We start from the raw sequence: 15,401 nt of genomic DNA, 5'->3' as shown, positions 1-15,401 counted from the left end.
CATGCTGTAGAGATATTGTAGAGGAATTCAATAAACTGCAGCAGATGAGTACAGTAGAGGTCTACCAGGAAAAGTTTGAGGAGTTAAAAACATTAATGCTAATTCAGAATCCAAGCCTTAGTGAAGAATACTTCATTTCCAGTTTCACCAGTGGTCTCAAGGAGGAGATTAAACCTATGGTGAGAATGCTCAAGCCAAATACTCTTTCTGGAGTTATGGAGGTAGCTCATTTGCAGGAATAGGCTCTCAGGTTACAAGGAAGGACAGTCAAGGATGATAACAAGGTGATGGCTGAACCAAAGTTTGGGATGTACAGGCATCCAACCTCTGCCAATGGAGGAGTCAGTACTTACAAGCTATCACAGAACAACATACCTAGGGTAGCTCCCAAAAATTCAGACAAGAGTCCTGAATTTAAGAGACTATCCCTTCAGGAACTGCAGTTCAGAAGGAGTAATAGACTGTGCTTTAAGTGTGGGGAGAAATTTGGGGTAGGACATCAGTGCAGGATGAAGCACTTGAACCTTATGTTGTATGAAGAAGAGGAGGACACTGAATTCTAGGATGCTCAAGGGGAACAGGATGAGCTGACTGGGAATCCAGGAGAACCAATTGAAATTTCACTCCATGCTCTATCAGACTCACTCAGGCGAAATACTATCATGTTGCAAGGACGGATGGCAGGGGAACCTGTCAAAATTTTGGTGGATACAGGTAGCAGTGACAGCTACATCCATCACAAGCTGGTGTCTGCACAAGGCATTCCCTTTGAATATGTCAAGCCTTTCACGGTCACAATGGGGCATGGGAGCTTGGTAACCAGTGGAGCTCAGTGTCCAAAGGTCCTGTGGAATGTTCAAAATAATAAGTTTTGCTTTGACCTCAAGATCATGGAACTAGGAGATTGGGATATTATTTTGGGGGTAGACTGGATGCACAATTACAGCCCCATCACTTTTGACTTTCATCAACTAAAAATCTCCATGTTCCATCAAGGAGAGGTGGTCACATTGCATGGAGCAATTAATGATGCAACCATGGAACTTATTAGGAAGAAGGATCTCAGAGGCTTTCTGCAGGAGAAAAGGAGATGTTATGCTATTTCAGCACAAAATGAAGAATAGGACACAGGGAAGCCAGGGATTTCAGAATCAATCACTGCAGTTTTGCAGCAATTTTCAGAAGTATTTCAGGAGCCTACTCAGTTGCCTCCCAACAAGCCATTGGATCATCAGATTCCCCAAAAGCCAGGAGCACAAGCCTTTAAAATGAAACCATATAGATACCCTCATTCACAGAAAGCAGAGATTCAAAAGCAAATAGCAGATATGTTGAAGTCTGGAATCATCAAGCCAAGCAATAGTCCTTATGCTTCACCTGTGCTGTTGGTCAAGAAAAAGGATAACGCTTGGCGTTTTTGTGTGGATTACAGGCATCTCAATGGCCTGACAGTCAAGGACAGATATCCTATTCCAAACATTGATGAGCTGCTGGATAAGCTCTATGGAGCCAAGTTCTTCTCCAAAATTGACCTCAGATCAGGTTACCACCAGATCAGGGTTAAGCTGTCAGATACACACAAAATAGCCTTTCAGACTCATCAAGGACACTATGAGTCCCTAGTGATGCAATTTGGGCATTGATGTACCAGCAACATTTCAGGCATTGATGAATCAGGTTTTTGAGTCATTCTTAAGGAAGTATGTTCTGATCTTCTTTGATGACATTTTGATCTACAGTGCTACCCTGGATCTTCATAAGGAGCACCTAAAACAAGTATTGGAGGTGCTTCAACATAACCAATTGTATGCCAAATTATCCAAGTGCTCTTTTGCTCAGCAAGAAGTGGAGTATTTGGGGCATGTAGTGTCCAGTACAGGAGTAAGTATGGACATGAGTAAGGTGGAGTGCATACAGTCATGGCCTATTCCTAAAAATATTAAAGAACTCAGGGGATTCCTAGGCCTCACAGGCTACTACAGACGTTTCATAAAAGGCTATGTAACAATCAGTAAGCCATTGACAAACCTGCTGAAGAAGGATGCCTATGACTAGAATGCAGAATCTTACAAGGCTTTCAATTGCCTTAAGCCGGCCATAATTAGTGCTCCAGTGCTAAGGCTACCCAACTTTGGTATTCCCTTTGTGGTGGAAACTGATGCAAGTGGGCAAGGCATGGGAGCTGTACTCTTACAGGAGGGTCATCCCATAGCATTCATCAGCAAAGCATTCTCCCTCAAGAACATGGGGTTATCTATCTATGAGAAGGAGCTGATGGCGTTAGTGTTTGTAGTGACCAAGTGGAAGCATTATCTAGTAGGGAACCATTTCATCATCAGGACAGATCACAAGTCATTGAAATTTTTGCTAGAACAAAGATTGACCACTACTGCTCAGTATAAATGGTTGACAAAGCTGCTAGGCTTGGATTATGAGATTCAGTATAAGAAGGGTTCAGAACACTGTTGCTGATGTCTTATCTAGAAGGACCATGAGGGAACTACAACCTGAACCACAGCAGTTGATGGCCATTACTGGGGTTCAACCTCTTTGGATGCAAGAGTTGCAGGACAATTACTTTGAAGACACAGTGCAGAGAATTAATGAGTCAACTGCTTCTGGATCCTACACCACAGGACTCTGATTTTCAGCTCAATCAAGGGATACTCAGGTATAAAGGAAAGTTGTTTGTAGGGAATAGCAGGGGAATTAAGCAGAAAATAATCAAAGCTCTGCATGAATCCCCTATTGGAGGGCATTCTGGCCAGAGGGCATGTATACATAGGGTGCAAAGCATATTTCACTGGCCAGGGATGAAGAAGGAGATCATACAATTCATACATGAATGTGAAGTCTGTCAAAGGAACAAAAGTGAAAGGGTTCCCTATCCAGGATTACTGCAGCCACTACCAATTCCTACCCAAGCTTGGTAGCATATCACTATGGACTTTATTGAAAAGCTACCTTGCTCTAGGGGATTTGACACTATTCTGGTGGCCATAGATAGACTGACAAAGTTTGGCCACTTCATGCCATTTTCCCACCCATTCTCAGCTGCTCAAGTGGCACAAGTCTTCCTGGATCATGTCTACAAACTCCATGGATTACCAGAATCCATCATAACAGACAGAGACAAAGTATTCACCAGTAAATTTTGGTAGGAGTTATTTAGGATGGCTGGAACTGAGCTGCACTATAGTTCTTCCTACCATCCTGAGACTAATGGTCAGAGTGAGAGGTTAAATCAGTGTTTAGAGACCTATCTGAGATGTATGACCAGTGAGAGTCCAACTCAGTGGAGTCATTGGCTCAGCTTAGCAAAACTTTGGTATAATACTGCATATCACACCAGCTTAGGGGTGTCGCCATTTAAAGCTTTATACGGTTACAAGCCCCTGTCACTACCTATAGGCTCCTACCATGACACAATCATCCCAACAGCTCACAACATGCTGCAAACCAGAGCTCAAATGCTTCAGAGAATCAAAGAGCATCTGCATCAGGCTTAAAATAGGATGAAGTTGTTTGCTGACAAACATAGAACAGAAAGGGAATTTGAGGTGGGGGATTGGGTCTTCCTGAAGTTGCAGCCTTATAGGCAGCAGACTGTGGCACTCAGGAAAAATCTCACGTTAACTGCAAAATTTTTTGGACCCTTTCAATTTATGGAAAAGATCAGTGTTGTGGCATACAAGCTCAGGCTTCCACCTGGGTCTAAAATACATCCAGTATTTCACGTTTCTCTTCTTAAGCCTAAGTTGGGACCCCATCAGGTTACTACTTCTACACTACCAGAATTTAATTGTCAAGACCAGTGCCTCCTACAACCTGCTGCAGTCTTGAAAAGGAGGGTGATCATGCGAAATGCTGTCCCTGTGGTCCAGTATCTCATCAAATGGCTTCAGTTAGGAGAGGAGGAAGCATCGTGGGAAGATCAATCTTTTATCAGTAGTCAATTTCCTGAGTTTCAGCCTTGAGGACAAGGCTGCTTTCAAGGGTGGAGTAATGTTAGGAGCAGGGACGTAATTGCAATTGGAGCAAAAGTTTTAGGGGTGTTAGTGTAATTAGCTTATGGAGCCAAAAGCTGTTAAAAGTTAGTTATAACTGAATTTGTTAGCATCAGATCATTGCACGGAAATTCTGTGTCAATTGGATTCGGATCCATCATTGGAATTGTATAAATCCAAGACAATGTAATGGATTAGACAACAAGTAATACAATCACAATTTTTTCTCTCAAATTCTTATTTTCTCTCTCTCTCTCTCTCTCCCCCTCTTCTTCCCTCCCTTTCTGTTCTTTCATTCATTCAAATCTCCCCTGAATCTGCTGGCCACACTTCCTCCTCAATTCTACTTTGGAAGAGCCTGACACTTGACTTGAACTCTCGAGTAGCTTAGTCCATTGCTCGACTCTTGACCGAGCTTGAGTTACTCGACTAAGTTGGTGTGTCAAGCTCAAGCAAGAATGTGATAAGATCGAAGCTTGATGAGTTGCTTGAGCTCGATAGCCAATTTATTTAACTAGTATATTATAATTATTACATTACTATATTAGGCTTATGAGTTACTACATTTACGACCTTAAGAGGTATACTTATAAAATTATTGAAGGATGAATAAGTAATTTTGCAAAAAACCCCTTGAATAAACTTAAACAAAACAAATGAGCTTCATTTCATTTCTAATTTTCCATCTTCTTCTCTCCCTCGTTCGATCGGAGTTCGAAGGCCGAAGCTGAACTACTCAAGTAGCTAAGCTCAACTACCAACTCCAAGTCCATTTTGCTTCAGCCTTCAGCAATCAACTTCTTGGTGGAGCTGTTGGAGCATCATAGCATACTGATTCATTGCTAAAACTGAAACTTGGATTCTGGAAATTGGAAACTGAAGTAGCGGGAATCAGATTGAGCTTGCAGGAACTGTTTTTTGAGCTTGAGTACTCAAGCTCAATAAGGCTCGGAGCCTTATCAAGTCGAACTCGAGCTCCCTCACTAGCTACTCGTTCAAGCTCGAGCTCGACTTGATTCGATAGCATTCCTAGTTCAAATCCTATATTTTTAAGAAAAAAAATTGAATATGATTCAGGTTAGATCTCACATTTTGAGGACAAAAATGAATATGAAACCAGACGTTTGTTCAACTACAAATGGGATCTAACCTTTTGCTTCAATAAAAATGACCATATGTGGGTCACATGATGGAATTAGAGTAAAAAATATAGTCAAAATCTAGGTTGAAACCAAATTTTTCTGACTTGATTTTATAAGGGATATAAAGTTACTATTTTAAAAGTGAATAACGAAAAAAATTTTTTTTTTTTTTTTTTTTTAATCAAACGATAACATTTTATAGATAATGGATAATAACACTTGAAAATACAAGAGTTAATTACAAAAAGGGGTAACTACCCCCATATCTTTCCTAGCAAGAACAGTTAACCATGTTGGAAATGAAGCTTGCCAGTCAATGGTATTAACCACCTTGGTTGCAAATTGAGCCATTGCATGACTGCAACCATTCGCACTTCTGGGAACAAAAGAAAAGATACAGCTGTCAAAGCTAGTCTTTAGGGCCTCAATGTCTTCAAGGATTGTTTGTAGCTTACAATCCTGAACATTGCCCGCATTGATCGAGCTCACAACATTTCTGCAGTCTGACTGGACTTCTATCTTTGTCCATCCTGCAGCTTGAGCCATTTCCAGCGCACTTCGGATTGCTAAAGATTCCTCCGTGGCAGCTTCCCCTTTTTTCCTTCTACTAATCCCTCGGGCTTTCACTAGATCTCCTCGCCAGTTCCGAGCAACAATTCCCAATCCTGTCCTAACCATTTTTGCTGAGATTGCTGCGTCCGTATTAATTCTCACTACTCCCTCCATTGGTGGCTCCCAATTATGCTGACTCAGTCTTTGCTGCTCTGTTGATTCGAAACCGCGGGATTGAGAGCCAGTTGCCTCTTCAAATTCGATCCACTCTTGCTGGGCTTTGTCAATTATCACTTTTGCGTCCTCATTCACCAGCTGGAATACTCTCTTGTTTCTCGCCTTCCAGAGCTGCCAAAGTATATTTACTGTGAGCTTGATGCGATCCATTCCTTGGGCACCCTTAGCCGATTCCATCACAGCATCCCACCACCTCCACATATTGCATTGAAGCTCAGCTATCCCTTCCCAACTCACCGGAGCTAGTCTCCAAGCCATTTGAGCTGTTGGACAAAAAAAGAAAACATGTTCCATGGTCTCCGTAGCCTCACCACAACATTGGCACTGATTGCTTCCTTTCCCAACTCTTTGGTAGAGAGCTTCATTAGTAGCCAGCCCATTTTGCAAACACCTCCATAAAAAATGCTTGAGCTTCATTTTGATATTTAAGCCCCACAATCTTTTCCACACCGTGTGCTTCCTAATTGCCCAACTAGTCTCTGAGTCAGGTGCAATTCTGTGATTCATTATCTCCCTTCCCCCTTTGGCAACAACGTAGCCTGTTCTGACTGTATAAGCACCAGATTTGCTATGCAACCAATACAATCTGTCTTTCCTTTCATATAGACTAAGAGGGATGTTAGTTATGAGATCCACATCATCTATATTAAACCAGCGATGCAGTGTATCAGTCTTCCACCTCCCCTCCTCTATTAGTTCATGGACACACTCAAGTTGACACCTTGCTGGTTTAACCGTAGTCAGTTTCCCATGGCGCGATCCAGCTACCCATCTGTCTTCCCAGATTTTAATAGACCTTCCATCTCCTACCCTCTTGTATAGGCCCTGCTGAAGCAGCTCACCACCCTTGTGTAAACTTTTCCAGCACCAAGATGCTGTGCTCGGGGGCTTTTGAACAAACCAGTCATTCTTCTTCATGTATTTAGCTTTCAGGACCTTGCTTACTAACAAATTCGGATTTGTAACAACCCTCCAAGTTTGTTTTGCAAGCAAGGCAACATTGAAAGCTTCTAAGTCTCTAAAGCCCAAACCCCCTTTCCCTTTAACTTCAGAAAGTTTACTCCACCTCACCCAATGAACTTTGTTCTCTAAACCTCCCCCACCCCACCAGAATCTGGCGATAGTTGCACTAATACCCTTGCACAAGCCTTTAGGGAGCTTAAAACAAGACATAATATAGGTAGGCATTGCCATGATGACAGATTTAATAAGGATCTCCTTACCCCCTTGACTAAGCACTTTATGTTTCCAACCTTGGAGTTTACTAATGATGATACTTTTCAGGACACCAAACACCTGATTCTTAGCTCTCCCAATGGTCATGGGTAATCCTAAATATTTCCCACTAGAGGCTTCCCTCATATTGCCCAAAACCTCCCTAATCTCTCCGCGAAGCCTGTTGGGGGTATTTTTAGTAAAGAACATGGCTGATTTATCAAAATTTACTACCTGTCCCGTGGCCTGTCCATAGGTCTGAATGATCTCCTTTACCTTCTTAGCCTCCTCCTTGCTTGCTTTGCAACACAAAAGAGCATCGTCTGCAAAAAAGAGATGAGAGATCATAGGGCTGTCTTTGCAGACTTTGATGCCCGTTAGTTGCTTAGAATCCACAGCTTTCTTGATTAAATTAGACAGCCCTTCCATGCATATAATGAACAAGTAGGGGGATAGGGGATCCCCTTGACGGAGACCTCTAGATGGTTTGATATGGCCCACCTTTTGTCCATTCAAATTAAAAGAATAAGAAACGGTGGAGATACACGTCATGATCCAGCGAACAAAAATAGGACAAAAACCCATATGTAACATAATTCTGCCTAGGAACTTCCACTCCACTCTATCAAAAGCTTTTGACATATCAAGCTTTAAAGCCATAAAGCCTACTCTACCCCCTCTCTTATTTTTAAGGAAATGCAAGACTTCATGAGCTATGATAGCATTATCAAGAATTTGACGCCCAGGGACAAAAGCAGATTGAGACGGATTAATACAGTGCCCTAGGACTTTTTTCAATCTATTAGCCAAAATCTTGGAAATAGTTTTATAAAGGACAGTGCAAAGGCTTATAGGCCTGTAGTTAGAAATCACAACAGGATTGTCAACTTTAGGGATAAGAGAGATAATGGTCTCATTAATAGCCGATAAGATATTACCAGAATGAAAGAAACTTGTGACAGCATGGACAATATCATTTTTGATAATATGCCAATATGTTTGGAAAAATAAAGGGGGCATACCATCAACTCCAGGAGCTTTATTTGGGAACATGGAAAATATGGCTTGTTTTATCTCCAAATCTGTCACTGGCTTGATCAACTGAATGTTCACGAGATTAGAAATAGTGCTCGGTATACCTTGCAACACTTCTTCAAATAACGAAAAAATTCATTTAGCAAAATGTGATGAACATTTTGAAAGATTTCTCGTGTTGGTAACCCCTAAACAATTTCATATTGCTACTTTCATGCAAAATTTGTCAGCTCTAGTTTTTGAAGTCCTAATTATCTCTCTCTCTCAAAATCTTGTGATCGACAAAATCCCACTAATATTTTTGCATTTCCTTTCTTTTTAGGTAACCTCTTTAAGTTTTCTAAATTCAAAATTATCCTAAATCAATAACAAGTCTGTATCTTGTACAAATATGCAACAATTCGAAAATGTAGAAATTCACGAGAAAAATTTCTTTGGTAGGGAATTTCTTTCCTTTGGAGATTCCCAAAAAAAGAAATCAAATAAGGCTTATGTTTTGAAATTCAAATTGGATAGTGAATCAATCGAATTTGAGGGTTAGGGTTAATGAGAAAGTACATAAACTTTGGTATATTTCTTTTTCCTACACATTTCCTATATATCATACACACCAAATAAAACCAACTTTGGAAATCTAAACATGTAAAATCCAGTAACTTCAGAAAATGAGGAACGACCACGTCGAAATCCAACCAAACTAACAAACTAAACGAAATATATATCTCTTACATATTAAAATCTTAAGAGAATGAAAAAAAAAATAAAATTTCACCTGTCTACTTTAGTTCTAATGGTTCCAATGTTCCATAGGCGATATCACTGTCATTGTGTATAGTCATCAACTCCCCTAAGTTGAACTACACTATAATACTAACATGTTTCATGCTTAAAATTCGACGCAGCAACATAATCTAAACGAACAAAAAAAAAAACATAATCTAAACGAACAAAAGCAGAACAAATTGAAGTATAATAAATTTTGTTTAGGTATTGACATACTAAGTTTGTATAGATTGAGTTATTTAAAAATTCTCTAGGCCCAATATATACATTTTAGTTCTTTTTCTTAGAATCCATATATCACAAATTACTGCAGAATATATTCTTAGCAAATTCTTACATGCGAAAGATCTAAACTACAAATGCCAAAAAATAAAAAACACTAATACAAAACTTGATTATGAAATAGCAGTATAATTATTACTTACTATTCTACTTCTTGTATTAATGCACTTTTTTCACTACTGCTGGCACTATGTTTCAAACATTAGGCCTGCCTTAATCTGGAATCATTCCATTCCACGCATCAAAGTAGTTTTGTCTTGTCAATCCATGGGTTAACAAGGTTAATTGTAGGTTGACAGATTAATTAGAAACCTATAACATGATATGCTAATTATTCAAGTGACCGATGATGTTAGATCTTTCTGTTTCTTAAGGTTTCCGACTTTTGTAAAAGAGAAGGTGAAAGGGAGAAGATTCATCAGCATTAACTTTACCTGCAATTTTCTGAAAATGGCTTTTGATATTCTGTATTATGTATGGTGAACAGGGGTTCTACCTTAAAATGGTTTGGAAATCAAAGCTATATGACCTTGGAAGAAAAATTTGTTTTCTTAAGCACAAAATGCAATATTTACATATTATTTCTTCCTTTCCCTGTTTAGTATTTATACAAACTCATGATTTAAGAGGAAAAAATATATCTCAAAATGGCAAAAATAGACTGCTTAAGCGCTAAATAACTAGATTTGCAAAATTATAGCGTATACTAATAAGATTAACAACTCAAGCACTATTGAAAATTGAAGTTACTAGTTTTTTTCCTTATTGGACTTCAAATGTCACACGGTTTGAAGTTGAACTTGCCTAAATTTGTTAAATTTTTGCAAAAAAAAAAAAGGGGGAACAAAAAAACTTGGTTAAATTTATAAAATATCTCAACAAATTGGTATCCTTGGGAAAGGATGAATTTAGGATAATTTGGTATCCTTGGGAAAGAAAAACAAAATGGAAACAAATTCATTAAAAAAAAAGAAAGAAACAAAATGCTTTCCGCTGCCGGCAGTCGAACCCTGATCTTAGTCATTTGTTGACGAGATGCATTTAATATATAAAACATAGTTCCTCTGTGCCTCTCTTTTCCCTTCTTTTTCCTGAGAAACTAATAATATCTGGCAAAACTGTGTTGTAAACCCCTAAATAATTTCATATTGCTAATTGCATACTAAATTTGTAAGCTCCATTTTAAGAAACCCTAATTATCTCTCTCACTCTCTTTTTCTTTAATATTTTTATTGACAAAATTCGAGTAATCTCTTTGAATTTTATTTTTCTTTTTTTTTTAGAATAATCCCTTTGAGTCAAATAACAAGTCCATATATGCATATATCTTGCACAATTTGGCAACAATTCGAAAACGTGGAACTTGATGAGAAAATTTTCCTTGGCGTGGAATTTCTTTCCTTTGGACATTCCCAATCAAGGAAATCGAATAAGGCTGAAAAAACTTAATAAAACCTAAAAATCAGACATCTAAAAGGGCAAGATTTCTAAAGAGATTGCTAATAATTTGGTTAATAACTCCAGTATTCTTGAAACTTGAATCTGTAACCTTTCCCCTTAGGATTCTAATTTGGCTCAAGATTGAACAACTGTGTAATCAAGTATTTCTTTGTCCAAGAAACCGTGTTGGTTTATAATGTACATTAGGTTATTTATTTTCAATTTAAGACTTAGTACTATAAATCTTGGGGAGCAATTACTTAATTTGGGTAGTGCAATAGAAAGTGATTGAAAGCACTACCCAAAATATTCCGCTGCCGGGAGTCGAACCCGGATTTCATTTTCTTTGTCATCAAAATCTTCTTGTAAGTATGTATGATTAATTTTAAATTTAGTTTTATTTATGACATTTATTTCTCCTTTCATTTGTGAATGTGTTGGTAAATACTCAAATTGATTTTGATGTATTACCTCTGGTACTGGGGTTTTAAACCTAAATGTTGAACTATTTTCAACAGGAGTCACTAATTCAAAAAAATCGGAATAGGATTGTCCAGCTGGTATCCATGAATAATTTGAGGAGGTTGAAGGTCTTACTCTGAATGAATTGAATTTTACAAACACTCTCCCATCTGGTTTTTCTATTATTTCGTCTGCTTCTGTTCTTTCTAAATTCCTTGGGACTTGAGGATTTTGTATTTGAAATTCAGTTGGTACTGTAATTTCATTCCATTTTAATCCTTTAGGTGTATATATTGTTGGTCTTTCTGCTTCTACTTGAAGTATTACAGTTTCGTCTTTTAATGTGGGAGTCATTATAAATTTTGGGTTTAATTGTGATAATAATGGTTTACAATAAATTCTGTAAATTATAGCAAAATTTTTACTATGTTTTCCAAATTCATCTCCTTGTAAATGAATGTCTAATACCATAGAATTCAAAATATGTGGGTCAGTCATATCTATTGAAAATCCAAGGGCACAATTCAAATATATTGGTCCATTGTATACATTTGTTTGAATCATTGCTAATAGTGAAGTCTTATATTTCCTCAGTCATCTATCTGTTAGTGCTAAATAAATCGGAGCATCTACCCCTAGATGAACTAATGGTTTTACTGCAACTTGAACTAATCCAAAATGAAGATATCTATACCCCTTACTTAAATATTTTTGAATTGTGGCAGGATTTATTAATGGTATTGAATTGATATTGTTTCTTCTTGAGTTTTAACTGATAAGGCTGTTTTAAAATCTAGAATTCCTATTTTATATATATTTTCTATTTTTTCTTCTAGAATTGTCCAATCTGAATTGTTTATCGGCATGTGGCATTCATTATTTGGTACTATATTTGAATGTTTTGAGTTAGAACCTATCCTTAAATGTCTAAAGAAGGCAGCCATCTTTTATTGTCTAAGACTCATATAATCTTATTCTATTCTGATGGGAACAATCGAACCTATGCGTGGATCACCCTAATATCTTATGGGCTTCCCAACCGACTTATAAGATTCAAGATTTTACCAACACTAGAGTAGATAATTACTTATGGTGTCTTATAAATAATAAGATGTATGCATGTCATAAACATTAATGGATAGAAACTAAATTAAAAAAAATAATTATAGGTATGGCTCTCATACCAGAACCATAACCATGACCCAGGATATAAACTAATTAAAAGAATTTAATAAAATTGAAATATTGAAATATGATATGCTTACTTGAAATTGAAAACTTGGAAGCTTTATTCAATTGCGGAAGCTTTGATCTTATCTTGAAATCAAACACAACTGACACCAGTTGTTGGAGTTGAGAATTTCGAAGTTGAAATTTGAAACTACACTTTAATACTAACTTAAACTTCGACGCAGCAACATAATCTGAAAGAACAAAAGCAGTACAAATTGAAGTATAATAAATTTAGTTTAGGTATTGACATACTAAGTTTGTATACATTGAGTTATTTAAAAATTCTCTATGCCCAATATATACATTTGAGTTCTTTTTCTTAGAATCCATATATCACAAATTATTGCAGAATATATTCTTAGCAAATTCATACATGCGAAAGATCTAAACTACAAATGCCAAAAAATAAAAAACACTAATACAAAACTTGATTATGAAATAGCAGTATAATTATTACTTACTACTCTACTTCTTGTATTAATGCACTTTTTTCACTACTGCTGGTACTATGTTTCAAACATTAGGCCTATCTTAATCTGGAATCATTCCACTCCACGCATCAAAGTAGTTTTGTCTTGTCAATCCATGGGTTAACAAGGTTAATTGTAGGTTGACTGATTAATTAGAAACCTATAACATGATATGCTAATTATTCAAGTGACCGATGATGTTAGATCTTTCTGTTTCTTAGGGTTTCCGACTTTTGTAAAAGAGAAGGTGAAAGGGAGAAGATTCATCAGCATTAACTTTACCTGCAATTTTCTGAAAATGGCTTTTGATATTCTGTATTATGTATGGTGAACAAGGGTTCTACCTTAAAATGGTTTGGAAATCAAAGCTATATGACCTTGGAAGAAAAATTTGTTTTCTTAAGCTCAAAATGCAATATTTACATATTATTTCCTCCTTTCTCTGTTTAGTATTTATACAAACTCATGATTTAAGAGGAAAAAATATATCTCAAAATGGAAAAAATAGACTGCTTAAGCACTAAATAACTAGATTTGCAAAATTATAGCGTATACTAATAAGATTAACAACTCAAGCACTATTGAAAATTGAAGTTACTAGTTTTTTTCCTTATAGGACTTCAAATGTCACAAGGTTTGAAGTTGAACTTGCCTAAATTTGTTAAATTTTTGCAAAGAAAAAAAGGGGGAACAAAAAAACTTGGTTAAATTTATAAAATATCTCAACAAATTGGTATCCTTGGGAAAGGACAAATTTAGGATAATTTGGTATCCTTGGGAAAGAAAAACAAAATGGAAACAAATTCTTTAAAAAAAAAAAAGAAAGAAACAAAATGCTTTCCCCTGCCGGCAGTCGAACCCGGATCTTAGTCATTTGTTGACGAGATGCGTTTAATATATAAAACATAGTTCTTTTGTGCCTCTCTTTTCCCTTCTTTTTCCTGAGAAACTGATAATATCTGGCAAAACTATGTTGTAAACCCCTAAATAATTTCATATTGCTAATTGCATGCTAAATTTGTAAGCTCCATTTTATGAAACCCTAATTATCTCTCTCACTCTCTTTTTCTTTAATATTTTTATTGACAAAATTCGAGTAATCTCTTTGAATTTTATTTTTCTTTTTTTTTTTTTTAGAATAATCCCTTTGAGTCAAATAACAAGTCCATATATGCATATATCTTGCACAATTTTGCAACAATTCGAAAACGTGGAACTTGATGAGAAAATTTTCCTTGGCGTGGAATTTCTTTCCTTTGGACATTCCCAATCAAGGAAATCGAATAAGGCCCAGAAAACTTAATAAAACCTAAAAATCAGACATCTAAAGCAAAAGCCAAAAACGTGCATGTTTTCCTGGGGAAATCATATCCAAATATTCAAAAGCTTTTCCTTTAATTGAATTGCAATAAAAGTGGAGAGAGTCAAGAAGAAGAACAAATATAAAAACATGGTATTGGTACATGGAGAGCATTAGAGGTGGAGTCCTTATCCATGATTATTAAGAATGGAGTGGACTCTATCCTAAAAGGGCAAGATTTCTGAAGAGATTACTAATAATTTGGTTAATAACTCCAGTATTCTTGAAACTTGAATCTGTAACCTTTCCTCTTAGGATTCTAATTTGGCTCTAGATTGAACAACTGTGCAATCAAGTAATTTCTTTATCCAAGAAACCGTGTTGGTTTATAATGTACATTAGGTTATTTATTTTCAATTTAAGACTTAGTACTATAAATCTTGGGGAGCAATTACTTAATTTGGGTAGTGCAATAGAAAGTGATTGAAAGCATTAGCGCTTTGGTTCAATTAGAACGGATTTTGATTGCTTTACAAAAAAGTTAATTTTGCAACGCTGAGATTTCATCATTGTCTACTGCACTTTACTCTTTGAGGGGGAGCAAATCTCTAATATTTCATTGCTGAGCAACGAAACAAGCAGATAAATTGAAACACTTCCAAAACAAAAGAGGAAAAAAAAATATTCTGCCGCCGGGAGTCGAACCCGGATTGCAAGACATCCTTTTAATTAAGTGCTACAGCGGATCTACGCCATGTACATGCTATGACCTGTTGGTCTTCATTGCCCTATATATTTATATAAGACAATTAGTGGTTTGTGGAAAAAGTGGATAAAACTTACCAATCAACGGATTAACACTTCGACGAAGAGAAGATCGGCCAAAAATAAAATTTGTTTCGCTGCTGGGGAGTTGAATCCGGATTGTATAGTTGTCCAAGTTTTTTGATATTTCAATATTAAATAAAAGTATACCCTGATTCTCACTTTACTCTCTAACCTTTATTTTTTGTCGCTTAACCCCTAAGGGAAGAAAATACCTCTCTATTATGCTAAGTACTTATTTTGAAATTCTCTACTTCCTTTCGTCATTGAACTTTAACTTGCAGTTTGATTTTGATCACTCTAATTGATGGTGGTAACTTTCACAAAAGATAAGTAGATATTAGGACATACACTAATAATTGATTATTTTTAAAAATAAAAGAAAAGATCGTAATAAGCAAAAATTCATTATATGAAA

General features: G+C 36.6%; 2 protein-coding genes across 2 annotated transcripts; one reads left to right on the top strand and one right to left on the bottom strand.

Annotated features, from left to right (window-relative positions):
* Positions 1–3,515: 3,515 nt before the first annotated feature.
* LOC140015080 (uncharacterized) lies at positions 3,516–3,977 on the top strand. Its single transcript, XM_072066958.1, has one exon. It carries the CDS (start codon positions 3,516–3,518, stop codon positions 3,975–3,977), a length of 462 nt encoding a protein of 153 aa, XP_071923059.1.
* Positions 3,978–5,383: 1,406 nt separating this feature from the next.
* LOC140015079 (uncharacterized) lies at positions 5,384–8,206 on the bottom strand. Its single transcript, XM_072066957.1, has one exon. It carries the CDS (start codon positions 8,204–8,206, stop codon positions 5,384–5,386), a length of 2,823 nt encoding a protein of 940 aa, XP_071923058.1.
* Positions 8,207–15,401: the final 7,195 nt, after the last annotated feature.

This window comes from Coffea arabica, chromosome 10e (genome assembly GCF_036785885.1).
Source record: "Coffea arabica cultivar ET-39 chromosome 10e, Coffea Arabica ET-39 HiFi, whole genome shotgun sequence".
NCBI classification, from domain to species: domain Eukaryota; kingdom Viridiplantae; phylum Streptophyta; class Magnoliopsida; order Gentianales; family Rubiaceae; genus Coffea; species Coffea arabica.
The sequence above is the reverse complement of the archived record's forward strand: the minus strand, read 5'-3'. Positions and strand labels throughout refer to the sequence as shown.

What these genes read in the sequence shown, in the direction of transcription:
- LOC140015080 (XM_072066958.1), top strand. Translation starts at nt 3,516, where the DNA reads ATGAAGTTGTTTGCTGACAAACATAGAACAGAAAGGGAATTTGAGGTG.
- LOC140015079 (XM_072066957.1), bottom strand. Translation starts at nt 8,206, where the DNA reads ATGTTCCCAAATAAAGCTCCTGGAGTTGATGGTATGCCCCCTTTATTT.